At 62.0% G+C, this 18,047-nt stretch overlaps 1 protein-coding gene and 1 long non-coding RNA gene across 4 annotated transcripts in view; one reads left to right on the forward strand and one right to left on the reverse strand.

Moving 5' to 3' along the window:
* The window catches only part of LOC140392767 (forkhead-associated domain-containing protein 1-like), a 279,760-nt gene that overhangs the window by 104,917 nt on the left and 156,796 nt on the right, over window positions 1-18,047 (reverse strand). For all 3 annotated transcript variants that reach the window (XM_072478384.1, XM_072478383.1, XM_072478385.1), the window contains exon 24: window positions 1,503-1,641. In XM_072478384.1, coding sequence (XP_072334485.1) covers window positions 1,503-1,641 — 139 coding nt within the window. The remainder of the gene's footprint in view (window positions 1-1,502; window positions 1,642-18,047) is intronic.
* LOC140392768 (uncharacterized) overlaps window positions 1-18,047 on the forward strand; it is a 42,241-nt gene that overhangs the window by 10,792 nt on the left and 13,402 nt on the right. The gene's annotated exons all lie outside the window — the stretch shown is intronic.

Consider the following 18,047-nt stretch of genomic DNA (forward strand, 5'->3'; position numbering starts at 1 on the left):
CAGAACGAGGCCATTCAGCCCATTGAGTCTGCACCAACCCTTTGAAAGGCCACCCTACCTAGACCCAGTATCCCCACCCACTTTGGGGCAATTCAACATTGCCAATCCACCTAACCTGCACATCTTTGGACTGTGGGAGGAAACTGGGGCACCCAGAGGAAACCCACGCAGACACGGGGAGAAAGTGCAAACTCCACACAGTCACCCAAGGTCAGAATGAAACCTGGGTCCCTGGCGCTGTGAGGCAGCAGTGTTAACCACTGGGCCACCGTGGGTTGGGATAGCTGAGGAACAAGGGGCGGGATTCTCCACTCCCGCGCCGAAGTGGCCGCGCCGTCGTGAACGCCGTCGAGGTTCACGACGGCGCGAAACGGCCCCGATCCCGACCGATTCAGGCCCAACAATGGGCTAGGATCGGGGCCGCGTCATCTACACGCGCCAGGCCTTGTCGCCCGCGTAAAGGCGGTGCCGCATAGATGACGCGGCCGGCGCCGCATTACTGGCATCATCCGCGCATGCGTGGGTTGGCCGGCGTCAATCCGCGCATGCGTGGTTGCCGTCCTCTCTAAGTCCGCCCCACAAGAAGATGAAGGACTGATCTTGCGGGGCCGCGAAAGGAAGGAGGTCCTCCTTCAGAGAGGACGGCCCGTCGATCGGTGGGCACCGATCGCGGGCCACCCCACATTTCAGGTACCCCCTGGTGCAGGAAACCCCCTCGCCCCCCCGCAGGCTGCCCCCCCAGCGTTCACGCACCGCTCACGACGGCAGCGACCAGGTGTGGACGGCGCCGGGGGGGAACCCGCTGTTTTTGGCCTGGCCGCTCGGCCCACCCGGGCCATAGAATAGCGGGGGTGCCGGAGAATCGCCATTTTGGGTGTCTCCGGCGATTCTCTGGCCTGTGGCCTGCGGAACTCGACCGGGCCGTTCCCGCCGCTTGGGAGAATCGCGGGAGGGCGTCGGACCGGCGTCCCGGGAAATTTTGGCGGCCGAGGCGATTCTCCCAACCGGCGTGGGAGTGGAGAATCTCACCCAAGGTGTCCAGGAGGGAATGATGGTCTGGCCTCTGACTCGGAGAATAAGGAACAGCCATGTCACAAAGTGGGGTGCGGAGGAGCAGTAACTGCAGGGATTTGGATTTATTGTCCCATGTATCGAGGTTCAGTGAAAAATATTGTTCTGCGTACAGTCCAGACAGATCGTTCCATACATGAAAAACACACGATAAACACACAATGTAAATACATAGACATAGGCATCGGGTAAAGGAAAATAAAAGAGAAAGGTTAGAGATAATGTTAGTGTTAGAATTAAGTTTTAAAAGGTTAGTATGGTTATAAGAGATGTAAGAAGAGGATCTGTGAGAGAGACGTCGCAGAGAGTCGTCTCTCTCCGGCGCCATCTTGACTTAGCTGTAGGTGATGTTTACTGGGCTGCTGGTTGATATTACTGACAGCTGCCTGGGAGTAGAAAAGAAGCTTCAGCAAAAGTGGACAGAGCCTTACTAGAAGTGCGAGTCCTTTCCAGGGCCTTGTTCCTGGCTCGTAATTCAGCCAGTGCTTCACGCTGTCGCTGAATAACCTCCTCGTGTCGGTGGCCTTTGCACTGTGCCGCGAGCATCGCAGCTTCCGAGTTGACCTTATCCTGCAATTATATAGTTGAACAAGAAACATCAACATGTCAGTTTGTGCGCTGAATTGCGAGAGTTACTGGTGTAGAAGTAATGCTCTAAATGACAAAGAGGCCAAAGAATGAGACCTGAGAATGCACAAAGTGGCAACAGGATTTTATTCTTCCCTCAGCCATCTGACTTCATCTGTTTTAACGTGGAGGATAATTATTCAAAAGAAAAGAGGGTTGGGGGGAATAATCATGCGATCGCGGCAAAGATAATGGATGCTCAAATTGCAGAAGATGAATTTCATGGGGAGGATTTTCCAGGTGCCTTTGCAAAGCAGCATAAAACTCATGTTTCCACTGGCACACCCTCTTCTGTTATCGGGACAGAGCTGCCAAAGCAGGGAGGTGGGTGGGGCCCTGGGTGGAATTTAACCGGGGTTCCGACTCTTGATTGCAATTCCTTTTTTTAAAAATTTAGAGTAGCCAATTATTTTTCTTTTCCAATTAAGGGGCAATTTAACCTGGTCAATCCACCTAACCAGCACATCTTTGGGTTGTTGGGGTGAAACCCACGCAGACATGGCGAGAACGTGCAAACTCCACACGGACAGTGATCCAGGGCCGGGATTCGAACCCGTGTCCTCAGTGCCGCAGTCTCAGTGCTAACCACTGCACCACATGCCGCCCCCTTGATTGCAAACCCAAAGGGAATGGATCATGCGGAGAAGAAATGCCAGCACAGGCTAGGCAGGCCAAATGGCCTGCTCCTGTCCTGGAGGATTCTACCAAATTTACACATGTGGACAAGAGGTGAAGATCAGGTGAGCCTTCCCCCCCACCTGGTCGAATAGCTGGCCAACACTCACTCGACGTGAGTTCACTAATGGAGTCACAAAGCATCTTACAATAGGAAGAATCAAAACCGTTTCGAAAAAGGGAGAAAAGGCAGAAACATACTTTTACAAAATAAATTTGGGAATGTTCATAGAATTTACAGTACAGAAGGAGGCCATTCAGCCCATCGAGTCTGCACCGGCTCTTAGAAAGAGCACCCTACCCAGGCCCATATCCCCACCCTATCCTCATAACCCAGTAACCGCAACCAACACTAAGGGCAATTTTGGACACTAAGGGCAATTTAGCATGGCCAATCCACCTAACCTGCACATCTTTGGACTGTGGGAGGAAACCGGAGCACCCGGAGGAAACCCTCGCACACACTGGGAGAACGTGCAGACTCCACACAGACAGTGACCCAAGCCGGGAATCGAACCTGAGACCCTGGAGCTGTGAAGCAATTGTACTAACCACTATGCTACCATGCTGCCCTCAACATGGACTACCATGTTGTCCAGTCGAGAGAGAGAGATTTCCAACAGTGAAGCTGATGATTTTACAGCAGTATTGAGGATGAATGGGACTGCAAGTAAAAGCACACAACTGTGTTTTTACATAGTTTACACAGTCCCCAGCTAGATAATAAAACACTCTCAGCACGTTTCTGCTGGGGGGGGGGGGACATCTCTTCAAGCAGCGTCTCTCACAGGCCTTAATTCACCCAATCTTTCACACATTTCATCACAAATTGAAAGAGGGGGAGAAAAAAGGCCGCTGCAATTAGTAGGATCGGGAAGCATTTTAAATAGATGAAGGCAGGGCTAACGCGAGGAGTGAGGCACGCCATTAATAATACTGTCAGAATAACAGATCCGACAGGGGCACTGCAGCATGAATCTCAAATCAAGCAGTCAGCCAGATTTACAAAGAGCTATAAAGGCTATAATCTAATACAGAGGGAATGCGCCCTTTTTCCTGTCTGATAATCTCTGTGTTTATACAGATGGGTTGCTTTTCAATACAGTTAATGATTCCACACCCCTCGGCCAACCCTAACCAAACCGGCAAATTGTCCAATTCATCAGCGAGATCAGCACAAGCTTTAAGGGCACTAAAGGAGGATGCCTCCCTATCTCTCCATTAATCGTGCACAACCAGAGACTCCTCGGCATTTATCTGCAGAGGGTCTCTGACCCTCTCTGGGTGCGTGGGCTGCATTAATGCAGAACCGCGCGCACCGCAGATCAGAAAGGTTGTTCCTTGGCTCTCTCACAACCTGACAGAACTTATATGAGCTGCACGTTTGCGCCTTGACACTGTTGAGTGGTTACTCAGCTACGTTTCCAGAAGGCGATTAATTCTCTTGGCACTGCAGGATTTTTTTTTGTCTTCCGCCATGTGCACTGTCACATATCATGAGGTTGGCACTTTAATTTCAGTGATTGAATACCTGCCAGCAGCATAGAAGTGAGAGTAAAGAATGAAATAAATTCTGGCAGTTCAGTGCATCAGCCGAGTAACATTCATTCTCCCCTTTCCTGATACTGTTCCACTCTCCACAACCCCCACCCCCCCTCTTCCTGGGTCAGGCAGGAGGCCTGAATAACAACGTGCATTTATTTTAGTGGTGTTAATGGAGGGAAATGCCCCAAGATTCACAGGACCTGATACCGAGTCAGATAGGTCATATTAGGACAATCAGGTCAGCCATGAGGGTGGCACAGTGGTTAGCGCTGCTGCCTCACAGCTCCGGGGACCTGGGTTCAATTCTAGCCTCGGGTGACTTCTGCATGGAGTTTGCACTTTCTCCCAGTGTGTGCCTGGGTTTCCTCAGGGTGCTCCGGTTTCCTCCCACAATCCAAAGATGAGCCGGTTAGGTGGATTGGCCATGCTGAATTGCCCCTCAGGGTTCAAATGATGTGCAGGTTAGGTGGGATTACAGAGGAGTGGGTCTGGGTAGAGTGTTCTTTCAGAGGGTAAGTGCAAACTCGATTGGCTGAATGGCCTCCTTTGGGGTTGTAGGAATTCTTTGATTCTATGATCTTATTGAATGATGGGGCAAGAGGGTCTGAGTGGCTCACCCCTACTCCTAATTCATATATCCATGGGTTTGAGAAAAGCTCGATCACAGTTTTGAAGAGTGTCTTAGGGCCTGGAAAGCAGAGGACGCAGCCACCAATGAAGAGGGGATGGAAATCAGCAGCGGGCAGAATTGGAGGAGTGCCAAGTTCTTAAAGGCTTGGCGGACTGGAGGAGATTACAGAGACGGGGATGCTGTGGAAAGATGTGGCAGTAAGGATGGTAATTTAAAAAATGTAAAACCAGGTAAATGTTATTGCCCAGTGAAAACAGTCAAAATGCTCAACTGCTGGTGTTGTACGTTAAATCTCCAATTTGCTCAGTTCTGATATCCGATCAAGAAGAACTAAAGAGGCAGGCACGCGTTTGGATGTGTCAATCCTCACAACTTTATCATACAACAGATAGGATTACTAAATAATATTAATCACCAATGACAACCATGCAAGAGTGCTCCTGATTTGAAATATTGGGATTTGAGGTGTTAGGGGCACGGGAGGTGTGAGGGGGGTGGGAGGTGTGAGGGGGGTGGGAGGTGTTAGGGGTGTGGGAGGTGTTAGGGGCACGGGAGGTGTGAGGGGCGTGGGAGGTGTTAGGGGCACGGGAGGTGTTAGGGGCACGGGAGGTGTTAGGGGCACGGGAGGTGTTAGGGGCATGGGAGGTGTTAGGGGCATGGGAGGTGTTGGGAGGTGGGAGGTGTTGGGAGGTGGGAGGTGTTAGGTGGATGGGCAGTGTTGGGGGGAGGGGCAGCGTTGGAGGGGATAGGCAGTGTTGGGGGTTGGGCAATGTTGGGGGTGAGCGTTATTGGGACATGGGTGGTGTTGGGGTGGTATCAGGGGGTGAGGGGTATTGGGGGGAGGTGGGGAGAGGGGTGTTGGGGGGTGGCCGAGTCATGGTGAGATGTGTCGGGGATAGGCGGTGTTGGGGGGGGGGGTTGAGCGGTGATGGGGTGAGGGGCGTTGGGGAGGGCGGGAAGTCATGGGACTAGGCGGTGGTGAGGTGGGCGGCGTTGGGGTGGGCGGCGTTGGGGTGGGCGGCGTTGGGGTGGGCGGCGTTGGGGTGGGCGGCGTTGGGGTGGGCGGCGTTGGGGTGGGCGGCGTTGGGGTGGGCGGCGTTGGGGTGGGCGGCGTTGGGGTGGGCGGCGTTGGGGTGGGCGGCGTTGGGGTGGGCGGCGTTGGGGTGGGCGGTGTTGGGGTGGGCGGCGTTGGGGTGGGCGGCGTTGGGGTGGGCGGCGTTGGGGTGGGCAGTGTTGGGGTGGGCGGCGTTGGGGTGGGCGGCGTTGGGGTGGGCAGTGTTGGGGTGGGCGGTGTTGGGGTGGGCGGTGTTGGGGTGGGCGGTGTTGGGGTGGGCGGTGTTGGGGGGTGGGTGCTGCTGAGGGGGTAGGCGTGGTTGGGAAATTGGGCGGTGGGAAGTGTTTGAGATGAGAGGTGTTGGGGGGTGTTGCTGGGGGATGGGTGGTGTTGGGGGATGGGGGTGTTGGGGGTGGGGGGTGTTGGGGGTGGGGGGTGTTGGGGGATGGGGGTGTTGGGGGTGGGGGGTGTTGGGGGTGGGGGGTGTTGGGGGGTGGTGTTGGGGGGTGGGGGGTGTTGGGGGATGGGTGGTGTTGGGGGGTGGGTGGTGTTGGGGGGTGGGTGGTGTTGGGGGGTGGGTGGTGTTGGGGGGTGGGTGGTGTTGGGGGGTGAGTGGTGTTGGGGGTGGGGGTGTTGGGGGATGGCTGGTGTTGGGGGGTGGGTGGTTTTGGGGGATGGGTGGTGTTGGGGGATGGGTGGTATTGGGGGATGGGTGGTGTTGGGGGATGGGTGGTGTTGGGGGATGGGTGGTGTTGGGGGATGGGTGGTGTTGGGGGATGGGTGGTGTTTTAGGGATGGGTGGTGTAGGGGGATGGGTGGTGTTGGGGGATGGGTGGTGTTGGGGGATGGGTGGTGTTGGTGGATGGGTGGTGTTGGGGGATGGGTGGTGTTGGGTGTGTTGTGGGGGATGGGGCGTGTTGTGGGGGATGGCCGGTGTTATGGGGGATGGGGAGTGTTGTGGGGGATGGGGAGTGTTGTGGGGGATGGGTGGTTTTGTGGGGGATGAGGTGTGTTGTGGGGGATGGGGCGTGTTGTGGGGGATGGCCGGTGTTATGGGGGATGGGGAGTGTTGTGGGGGATGGGGAGTGTTGTGGGGGATGGGGAGTGTTGTGGGGGGTGGGCGGTGTTGTGGGGGATGGGGAGTGTTGTGGGGGATGGGGCGTGTTGTGTGGGATGGGGAGCGTTGTGGGGGTGGGCGGCGTTGTGGGGGTGGGCGGCGTTGTGGGGGATGGGGCGGCGTTGTGGGGGATGGGGAGTGTTGTGGGGGGTGGGCGGTGTTGTGGGGGATGGGGCGTGTTGTGGGGGATGGGGCGTGTTGTGGGGGATGGGGTGTGTTGTGGGGGATGGGGTGTGTTGTGGGGGATGGGGAGTGTTGTGGGGGGGTGGGCGGTGTTGTGGGGGATGGGGTGTGTTAAGGGGGATGGGGTGTGTTGTGGGGGATGGGGGGTGTTGTGGGGGGTGGGCTGTGTTGTGGGGGATGGGGAGTGTTGTGGGGGGTGGGCATGTTGTGGGGGATGGGCATGTTGTGGGGGATGGAGCGTGTTGTGGGGGATGGAGCGTGTTGTGGGGGATGGAGCGTGTTGTGGGGGATGGAGCGTGTTGTGGGGGATGGGGTGTGTTGTGGGGGATGGGGTGTGTTGTGGGGGATGGGGAGTGTTGTGGGGGGGTGGGCGGTGTTGTGGGGGATGGGGTGTGTTGTGGGGGATGGGGTGTGTTGTGGGGGATGGGGGGTGTTGTGGGGGGTGGGCTGTGTTGTGGGGGATGGGGAGTGTTGTGGGGGGTGGGCATGTTGTGGGGGATGGGCATGTTGTGGGGGATGGAGCGTGTTGTGGGGGATGGAGCGTGTTGTGGGGGATGGGGTGTGTTGTGGGGGATGGGGAGTGTTGTGGGGGGTGGGCGGTGTTGTGGGGGATGGGGAGTGTTGTGGGGAATGGGGCCTGTTGTGGGGGATGGGGTGTGTTGCGGGGGATGGGGAGTGTTGTGGGGGATGGGGCGTGTTGTGGGGGATGTGCGGTGTTGTGGGGGGTGGGGCGTGTTGTGGGGGGTGGGGCGTGTTGTGGGGGGTGGGGGGTGTTGGGGGATGGGTGGTGTTGGGGGATGGGTGGTGTTGGGGGATGGGTGGTGTTGGGGGATGGGTGGTGTTGGGGGATGGGGGTGTTGGGGGTGTGGGGTGTTGGGGGTGTGGGGTGTTGGGGTGGGTGGTGTTGGAGGGTGGGGGGTGTTGGGGTGGGCGGTGCTGTGGGGCATGGGCGGTGTTGTGGGGGGTGGGCGGTGTTGTGGGGGATGGGCGGTGTTGTGGGGGGTGGGCGGTGTTGTGGGGGATGTGCGGTGTTGTGGGGGATGGGGTGTGTTGTGGGAGATGGGCGGTGTTGTGGGGGATGGGCGGTGTTGTGGGAGATGGGCGGTGTTGTGGGGGATGGGCGGTGTTGTGGGGGATGGGGTGTGTTGTGGGAGATGGGCGGTGTTGTGGGGGATGGGGTGTGTTGTGGGAGATGGGCGGTGTTGTGGGGGATGGGCGGTGTTGTGGGGGATGGGCGGTGTTGTGGGGGATGGGCGGTGTTGTGCGGGATGGGCGGTGTTGTGGGGGGTGGGCGGTGTTGTGGGGGATGGGCGGTGTTGTTGGGAATGGGGTGTGTTGTGGGGGGTGGGCAGTGTTGTGGGGAATGGGCGGTGTTGTGGGGAATGGGGTGTGTTGTGGGGGGTGGGCAGTGTTGTGGGAGGTGGGCGGTGTTTTGGGGGGTGGGCGGTGCTGTGGGGGGTGGGTGGTGTTGTGGGGGATGGGGTGTGTTGTGGGGGATGGGCGGTGAAAGTGGGGGATGGGCGGTGTTGTGGGGGGCGGGCGGTGTTGTGGGGCATGGGGTGTGTTGTGGGGCATGGGGTGTGTTGTGGGGGATGGGGTGTGTTGTGGGGGATGGGCGGTGTTGTGGGGGATGGGCGGTGTTGTGGGGGATGGGCGTTGTTGTGGGGGATGGGCGGTGTTGTGGGGGATGGGCGGTGTTGTGGGGGATGGGCGGTGTTGTGGGGGATGGGCGGTGTTGTGGGGGATGGGCGGTGTTGTGGGGGATGGGCGTGTTGTGGGGGATGGGCGTGTTGTGGGGGATGGGCGGTGTTGTGGGGGATGGGCGGTGTTGTGGGGATGGGCGGTGTTGTGGGGATGGGCGGTGTTGTGGGGGATGGGGTGTGTTGTGGGAGATGGGCGGTGTTGTGGGGGATGGGGTGAGTTGTGGGAGATGGGCGGTGTTGTGGGGGATGGGGTGTGTTGTGGGAGATGGGCGGTGTTGTGGGGGATGGGGTGTGTTGTGGGGGATGAGGTGTGTTGTGGGAGATGGGCAGTGTTGTGGGGGACGGGGTGTGTTGTGGGGGATGGGGTGTGTTGTGGGAGATGGGCGGTGTTGTGGGGGATGGTGTGTGTTGTGGGGGATGGGGTGTGTTGTGGGAGATAGGCGGTGTTGTGGGGGATGGGGTGTGTTGTGGGGGATGAGGTGTGTTGTGGGAGATGGGCGGTGTTGTGGGGGATGGGGTGTGTTATGGGGGATGGGCGGTGTTGCGGGGGATTGGGTGTGTTGTGGGGGATGGGGCGTGTTGTGGGGGATGGAGCGTGTTGTGGGGGATGGGGTGTGTTGTGGGGGATGGGGAGTGTTGTGGGGGGTGGGTGGTGTTGTGGGGGATGGGGAGTGTTGTGGGGAATGGGGCCTGTTGTGGGGGATGGGGTGTGTTGCGGGGGATGGGCGGTCTTCTAGGGGATGGGCGGTGTTGTGGGGGATGGGGAGTGTTGTGGGGGATGGGGCGTGTTTTGGGGGATGGGCGGTGTTGTGGGGGATGGGTGGTGTTCTGGGGGATGGGCGGTGCTGTGGGGGATGGGGAGTGTTGTGGGGGATGGGGAGTGTTGTGGGGGGTGGGCGGTGTTGTGGGGGGTGGGCGGTGTTGTGGGGGATGGGGAGTGTTGTGGGGGATGTGGCCTGTTGTGGGGGATGGGGAGTGTTGTGGGGGATGGGGCTGTTGTGGGGGATGGCGCGTGTTGTGGGGGTGGGCGGTGTTGTGGGGATGGGGAGTGCTGTGGGGGATGGGGCGTGTTGTGGGGGATGGAGCGTGTTGTGGGGGATGGAGCGTGTTGTGGGGGATGGGGCGTGTTGTGGGGGATGGGGCGTGTTGTGGGGGATGGGGTGTGTTGTGGGGGATGGGGCGTGTTGTGGGGGATGGGCGGTGTTGTGGGGGATGGGCGGTGTTGTGGGAGGTGGGCGGTGTTGTGGGGGATGGGGTGTGTTGTGGGGGATGTGCTGTGTTGTGGGGGGTGGGGCGTGTTGTGGGGTGTGTTGGGGGATGGGTGGTGATGGGGGATGGATGGTGTTGGGGGATGGGTGGTGTTGGGGGATGGGTGGTGTTGGGGAATGGGGGTGTTGGGGGTGTGGGGTGTTGGGGGTGTGGGGTGTTGGGGTGGGTGGTGTTGGGGGATGGGTGGTGTTGGGGGATGGGTGGTGTTGGGGGATGGGGGTGTTGGGGGTGTGGGGTGTTGGGGGTGTAGGGGGTGTTGGGGTGGGCGGTGTTGTGGGGGATGGGGTGTGTTGTGGGGGATGGGGTGTGTTGTGGGGCATGGGCGGTGTTGTGGGGGATGGGCGTGTTGTGGGGGGTGGGCGGTGTTGTGGGGGATTTGCGGTGTTGTGGGGAATGGGCGGTGTTGTGGGGGATGGGCGGTGTTGTGGGAAATGGGCGGTGTTGTGGGGGGTGGGCGGTGCTGTGGGGGATGGGCGGTGTTGTGGGGGATGGGCGGTGTTGTGGGGGGTGGGCGGTGTTGTGGGGGATGGGCGGTGTTGTGGGGGATGGGCGGTGTTGTGGGGGATGGGCGGTGTTGTGGGGAATGGGCGGTGTTGTGGGGAATGGGGTGTGTTGTGGGGGATGGGCGGTGTTGTGGGGGATGGGCGGTGTTGTGGGGGGTGGGCGGTGTTGTGGGGGATGGGCGGTGTTGTGGGGGATGGGCGGTGTTGTGGGGGATGGGCGGTGTTGTGGGGGATGGGCGGTGTTGTGGGGAATGGGGTGTGTTGTGGGGGGTGGGCAGTGTTGTGGGGAATGGGCGGTGTTGTGGGGAATGGGGTGTGTTGTGGGGGGTGGGCAGTGTTGTGGGAGGTGGGCGGTGTTTTGGGGGGTGGGCGGTGCTGTGGGGGGTGGGTGGTGTTGTGGGGGATGGGGTGTGTTGTGGGGGATGGGCGGTGAAAGTGGGGGATGGGCGGTGTTGTGGGGGGCGGGCGGTGTTGTGGGGCATGGGGTGTGTTGTGGGGCATGGGGTGTGTTGTGGGGGATGGGGTGTGTTGTGGGGGATGGGCGGTGTTGTGGGGGATGGGCGGTGTTGTGGGGGATGGGCGGTGTTGTGGGGGATGGGCGTTGTTGTGGGGGATGGGCGGTGTTGTGGGGGATGGGCGGTGTTGTGGGGGATGGGCGGTGTTGTGGGGGATGGGCGGTGTTGTGGGGGATGGGCGGTGTTGTGGGGGATGGGCGTGTTGTGGGGGATGGGCGTGTTGTGGGGGATGGGCGGTGTTGTGGGGGATGGGCGGTGTTGTGGGGATGGGCGGTGTTGTGGGGATGGGCGGTGTTGTGGGGGATGGGGTGTGTTGTGGGAGATGGGCGGTGTTGTGGGGGATGGGGTGAGTTGTGGGAGATGGGCGGTGTTGTGGGGGATGGGGTGTGTTGTGGGAGATGGGCGGTGTTGTGGGGGATGGGGTGTGTTGTGGGGGATGAGGTGTGTTGTGGGAGATGGGCAGTGTTGTGGGGGACGGGGTGTGTTGTGGGGGATGGGGTGTGTTGTGGGAGATGGGCGGTGTTGTGGGGGATGGTGTGTGTTGTGGGGGATGGGGTGTGTTGTGGGAGATAGGCGGTGTTGTGGGGGATGGGGTGTGTTGTGGGGGATGAGGTGTGTTGTGGGAGATGGGCGGTGTTGTGGGGGATGGGGTGTGTTATGGGGGATGGGCGGTGTTGCGGGGGATTGGGTGTGTTGTGGGGGATGGGGCGTGTTGTGGGGGATGGAGCGTGTTGTGGGGGATGGGGTGTGTTGTGGGGGATGGGGAGTGTTGTGGGGGGTGGGTGGTGTTGTGGGGGATGGGGAGTGTTGTGGGGAATGGGGCCTGTTGTGGGGGATGGGGTGTGTTGCGGGGGATGGGCGGTCTTCTAGGGGATGGGCGGTGTTGTGGGGGATGGGGAGTGTTGTGGGGGATGGGGCGTGTTTTGGGGGATGGGCGGTGTTGTGGGGGATGGGTGGTGTTCTGGGGGATGGGCGGTGCTGTGGGGGATGGGGAGTGTTGTGGGGGATGGGGAGTGTTGTGGGGGGTGGGCGGTGTTGTGGGGGGTGGGCGGTGTTGTGGGGGATGGGGAGTGTTGTGGGGGATGTGGCCTGTTGTGGGGGATGGGGAGTGTTGTGGGGGATGGGGCTGTTGTGGGGGATGGCGCGTGTTGTGGGGGTGGGCGGTGTTGTGGGGATGGGGAGTGCTGTGGGGGATGGGGCGTGTTGTGGGGGATGGAGCGTGTTGTGGGGGATGGAGCGTGTTGTGGGGGATGGGGCGTGTTGTGGGGGATGGGGCGTGTTGTGGGGGATGGGGTGTGTTGTGGGGGATGGGGCGTGTTGTGGGGGATGGGCGGTGTTGTGGGGGATGGGCGGTGTTGTGGGAGGTGGGCGGTGTTGTGGGGGATGGGGTGTGTTGTGGGGGATGTGCTGTGTTGTGGGGGGTGGGGCGTGTTGTGGGGTGTGTTGGGGGATGGGTGGTGATGGGGGATGGATGGTGTTGGGGGATGGGTGGTGTTGGGGGATGGGTGGTGTTGGGGAATGGGGGTGTTGGGGGTGTGGGGTGTTGGGGGTGTGGGGTGTTGGGGTGGGTGGTGTTGGGGGATGGGTGGTGTTGGGGGATGGGTGGTGTTGGGGGATGGGGGTGTTGGGGGTGTGGGGTGTTGGGGGTGTAGGGGGTGTTGGGGTGGGCGGTGTTGTGGGGGATGGGGTGTGTTGTGGGGGATGGGGTGTGTTGTGGGGCATGGGCGGTGTTGTGGGGGATGGGCGTGTTGTGGGGGGTGGGCGGTGTTGTGGGGGATTTGCGGTGTTGTGGGGAATGGGCGGTGTTGTGGGGGATGGGCGGTGTTGTGGGAAATGGGCGGTGTTGTGGGGGGTGGGCGGTGCTGTGGGGGATGGGCGGTGTTGTGGGGGATGGGCGGTGTTGTGGGGGGTGGGCGGTGTTGTGGGGGATGGGCGGTGTTGTGGGGGATGGGCGGTGTTGTGGGGGATGGGCGGTGTTGTGGGGAATGGGCGGTGTTGTGGGGAATGGGGTGTGTTGTGGGGGATGGGCGGTGTTGTGGGGGATGGGCGGTGTTGTGGGGGGTGGGCGGTGTTGTGGGGGATGGGCGGTGTTGTGGGGGATGGGCGGTGTTGTGGGGGATGGGCGGTGTTGTGGGGAATGGGCGGTGTTGTGGGGAATGGGGTGTGTTGTGGGGGGTGGGCAGTGTTGTGGGAGGTGGGCGGTGTTGTGGGGGTGGGCGGTGCTGTGGGGGATGGGCGGTGTTGTGGGAAATGGGCGGTGTTGTGGGAAATGGGCGGTGTTGTGGGGGGTGGGCGGTGCTGTGGGGGGGTGGGTGGTGTTGTGGGGGATGGGGTGTGTTGTGGGGGATGGGCGGTGAAAGTGGGGGATGGGCGGTGTTGTGGGGGGTGGGCGGTGTTGTGGGGCATGGGGTGTGTTGTGGGGCATGGGGTGTGTTGTGGGGGATGGGGTGTGTTGTGGGGGATGGGCGGTGTTGTGGGGGATGGGCGGTGTTGTGGGGGATGGGCGGTGTTGTGGGGGATGGGCGGTGTTGTGGGGGATGGGCGGTGTTGTGGGGGATGGGCGGTGTTGTGGGGGATGGGCGTGTTGTGGGGGATGGGCGGTGTTGTGGGGGATGGGCGGTGTTGTGGGGATGGGCGGTGTTGTGGGGGATGGGCGGTGTTGTGGGGGATGGGCGGTGTTGTGGGGGATGGGGTGTGTTGTGGGGAATGGGGTGAGTTGTGGGAGATGGGCGGTGATGTGGGGGATGGGGTGAGTTGTGGGAGATGGGCGGTGTTGTGGGGGATGGGGTGTGTTGTGGGAGATGGGCGGTGTTGTGGGGGATGGGGTGTGTTGTGGGGGATGGGGTGTGTTGTGGGAGATGGGCAGTGTTGTGGGGGATGGGGTGTGTTGTGGGGGATTGGGTGTGTTGTGGGAGATGGGCGGTGTTGTGGGGGATGGTGTGTGTTGTGGGGGATGGGGTGTGTTGTGGGAGATAGGCGGTGTTGTGGGGGATGGGGTGTGTTGTGGGGGATGGGGTGTGTTGTGGGAGATGGGCGGTGTTGTGGGGGATGGGGTGTGTTGTGGGGGATGGGCGGTGTTGTGGGGGATTGGGTGTGTTGTGGGAGATGGGCGGTGTTGTGGGGGATGGGCGGTGTTGTGGGGGATGGGCGGTGTTGTGGGGGATGGTCGGTGTTGAGGGGGATGGGCGGTGTTGTGGGGGATGGGCGGTGTTGTGGGGGATGGGCGGTGTTGAGGGGGATGGGCGGTGTTGTGGGGGATGGGCGGTGTTGTGGGGGATGGGGCGTGTTGTGGGGGATGGGGCGGTGTTGTGGGGGATGGGGCGTGTTGTGGGAGATGGGTGGTGTTGTGGGGGATGGGGTGTGTTGTGGGAGATGGGCGGTGTTGTGGGGGATGGGGCGTGTTGTGGGAGATGGGGGGTGTTGTGGGGGAATGGGGTGAGTTGTGGGAGATGGGCGGTGTTGTGGGGGATGGGGTGGGTTGTGGGAGATGGGCGGTGTTGTGGGGGATGGGCGGTGTTGTGAGGGATGGGCGGTGTTGTGGGGGATGGGGTGTGTTGTGGGAGATGGGCGGTGTTGTGGGGGATGGGGTGTGTTGTGGGAGATGGGCGGTGTTGTGGGGGATGGGCGGTGTTGTGAGGGATGGGCGGTGTTGTGGGGGATGGGCGGTATTGTGGGGGATGGGCGGTGTTGTAGGGGATGGGGTGTGTTGTGGGGGATGGGGCGTGTTGTGGAGGATGGGGCGGTGTTGTGGGGGATGGGGTGTGTTGTGGGAGATGGGCGGTGTTGTGGGGGATGGGCGGTGTTGTGGGAAATGGGCGGTGTTGTGGGGGATGGGGTGTGTTGTGGGGGATGGGGTGTGTTGTGGGAGATGGGCGGTGTTGTGGGGGATGGGCGGTGTTGTGGGGGATGGGCGGTGTTGTGGGGGATGGGCGGTGTTGTGGGGGATGGGCGGTGTTGTGGGGGGTGGGCGGTGTTGTGGGGGATGAGCGGTGTTGTGGGGGATGGGCGGTGTTGTGGGGGATGGGCGGTGTTGTGGGGGGTGGGCGGTGTTGTGGGGGATGGGCGGTGTTGTGGGGGATGGGCGGTGTTGTGGGGGATGGGCGGTGTTGTGGGGGATGGGCGGTGTTGTGGGGGATGAGCGGTGTTGTGGGGGATGGGCGGTGTTGTGGGGGATGGGCGGTGTTGTGGGGGGTGGGCGGTGTTGTGGGGGATGGGCGGTGTTGTGGGGGATGGGCGGTGTTGTGGGGGATGAGCGGTGTTGTGGGGGATGGGCGGTGTTGTGGGGATGGGCGGTGTTGTGGGGGGTGGGCGGTGTTGTGGGGGATGGGCGGTGTTGTGGGGGATGGGCGGTGTTGTGGGGGGTGGGCGGTGTTGTGGGGGATGGGCGGTGCTGTGGGGGATGGGCGGTGCTGTGGGGGATGGGCGGTGCTGTGGGGGATGGGTGGTGCTGTGGGGGATGGGCGGTGCTGTGGGGGATGGGCGGTGCTGTGGGGGATGGGCGGTGCTGTGGGGGATGGGCGGTGCTGTGGGGGATGGGCGGTGCTGTGGGGGATGGGCGGTGCTGTGGGGGATGGGCGTTGTGCGAGATGGGGTGTGTTGTGGGGGACGGGGTGGGTTGTGGGAGATGGGCAGTGTTGTGGGGGGTGGATCGTGTTGTCGGGATGTTGCCAGTGTTGTGGGGGATGGGGTGTGTTGTGGGGGATGGCGGTGTTGTGGGGGATGGCGGTGTTGTGGGGGATGGCGGTGTTGTGGGGGATGGCGGTGTTGTGGGGGATGGCGGTGTTGTGGGGGATGGCGGTGTTGTGGGGGATGGGGTGTGTTGTGGGGGACGGGGTGTGTTGTGGGGGACGGGGTGTGTTGTGGGGGATGGGGTGTGTTGTGGGAGATGGGCGGTGTTGTGGGGGATGGGGCGTGTTGTGGGAGATGGGGGGTGTTGTGGGGGAATGGGGTGAGTTGTGGGAGATGGGCGGTGTTGTGGGGGATGGGGTGGGTTGTGGGAGATGGGCGGTGTTGTGGGGGATGGGCGGTGTTGTGAGGGATGGGCGGTGTTGTGGGGGATGGGGTGTGATGTGGGAGATGGGCGGTGTTGTGGGGGATGGGGTGTGTTGTGGGAGATGGGCGGTGTTGTGGGGGATGGGCGGTGTTGTGAGGGATGGGCGGTGTTGTGGGAGATGGGCGGTGTTGTGGGGGATGGGCGGTATTGTGGGGGATGGGCGGTGTTGTAGGGGTTGGGGTGTGTTGTGGGGGATGGGGCGTGTTGTGGAGGATGGGGCGGTGTTGTGGGGGATGGGGTGTGTTGTGGGAGATGGGCGGTGTTGTGGGGGATGGGCGGTGTTGTGGGAGATGGGCGGTGTTGTGGGGGATGGGCGGTGTTGTGGGGGATGGGCGGTGTTGTGGGGGATGGGCGGTGTTGTGGGGGATGGGCGGTGTTGTGGGGGGGTGGGCGGTGTTGTGGGGGATGGGCGGTGTTGTGGGGGATGGGCGGTGTTGTGGGGGATGGGCGGTGTTGTGGGGGATGGGCGGTGTTGTGGGGGATGGGCGGTGTTGTGGGGGATGGGCGGTGTTGTGGGGGATGGGCGGTGTTGTGGGGATGGGCGGTGTTGTGGGGGATGGGCGGTGTTGTGGGGGATGGGCGGTGTTGTGGGGGATGGGCGGTGTTGTGGGGGATGAGCGGTGTTGTGGGGGATGGGCGGTGTTGTGGGGGATGGGCGGTGTTGTGGGGGGTGGGCGGTGTTGTGGGGGATGGGCGGTGTTGTGGGGGGTGGGCGGTGTTGTGGGGGATGGGCGGTGCTGTGGGGGATGGGCGGTGCTGTGGGGGATGGGCGGTGCTGTGGGGGATGGGCGGTGCTGTGGGGGATGGGCGGTGCTGTGGGGGATGGGCGGTGCTGTGGGGGATGGGCGGTGCTGTGGGGGATGGGCGGTGCTGTGGGGGATGGGCGGTGCTGTGGGGGATGGGCGGTGCTGTGGGGGATGGGCGGTGCTGTGGGGGATGGGCGGTGCTGTGGGGGATGGGCGGTGCTGTGGGGGATGGGCGTTGTGCGAGATGGGGTGTGTTGTGGGGGACGGGGTGGGTTGTGGGAGATGGGCAGTGTTGTGGGGGGTGGATCGTGTTGTCGGGATGTTGCCAGTGTTGTGGGGGATGGGGTGTGTTGTGGGGGATGGCGGTGTTGTGGGGGATGGCGGTGTTGTGGGGGATGGCGGTGTTGTGGGGGATGGCGGTGTTGTGGGGGATGGCGGTGTTGTGGGGGATGGCGGTGTTGTGGGGGATGGGGTGTGTTGTGGGGGACGGGGTGTGTTGTGGGGGACGGGGTGTGTTGTGGGGGATGGGGTGTGTTGTGGGGGATGGAGCGTGTTTTGGGGATGGGGCGTGTTGTGGGGGATGGGGTGTGTTGTGGGGGATGGGCGGTGTTGTGGGGGATGGGGTGTGTTGTGGGGGATGGACGGTGTTGTGGGGGATGGACGGTGTTGTGGGGGATGGACGGTGTTGTGGGGGATGGACGGTGTTGTGGGGGATGGGCGGTGTTGTGGGGGATGGGCGGTGTTGTGGGGGATGGGCGGTGTTGTGGGGGATGGGCGGTGTTGTGGGGGATGGGGTGTGTTGTGGGGGATGGGCGGTGTTGTGGGGGATGGGCGGTGTTGTGGGGGATGGGCGATGTTGTGGGGGATGGGGCGTGTTGTAGGGGATGGGCGATGTTGTGGGGGATGGGGCGTGTTGTAGGGGATGGGGCGTGTTGTGGGGGATGGGGCGTGTTGTGGGGGATGGGGCGTGTTGTGGGGGATGGGGCGTGTTGTGGGGGATGGGCGGTGCTGTGGGGGATGGGCGGTGCTGTGGGGGATGGGCGGTGCTGTGGGGGATGGGCGGTGCTGTGGGGATGGGCGGTGTGCGAGATGGGGTGTGTTGTGGGGGACGGGGTGGGTTGTGGGAGATGGGCAGTGTTGTGGGGGGTGGATCGTGTTGTCGGGATGTTGACTGTGTTGTGGGGGATGGGGTGTGTTGTGGGGGTTGGGGCGTGTTATGGGGGATTGGGCGTGTTGTGGGGGATGTGTCGTGTTGTGGGGGATGGGGCGTGTTGTGGGGGATGGGTCGTGTTGTGGGGGATGGGTCATGTTGTGGGGGATGGGTCGTGTTGTCGGGATGTGGACAGTATTGTGGG

Source organism: Scyliorhinus torazame, chromosome 16, assembly GCF_047496885.1.
Source record: "Scyliorhinus torazame isolate Kashiwa2021f chromosome 16, sScyTor2.1, whole genome shotgun sequence".
NCBI lineage: Eukaryota > Metazoa > Chordata > Chondrichthyes > Carcharhiniformes > Scyliorhinidae > Scyliorhinus > Scyliorhinus torazame.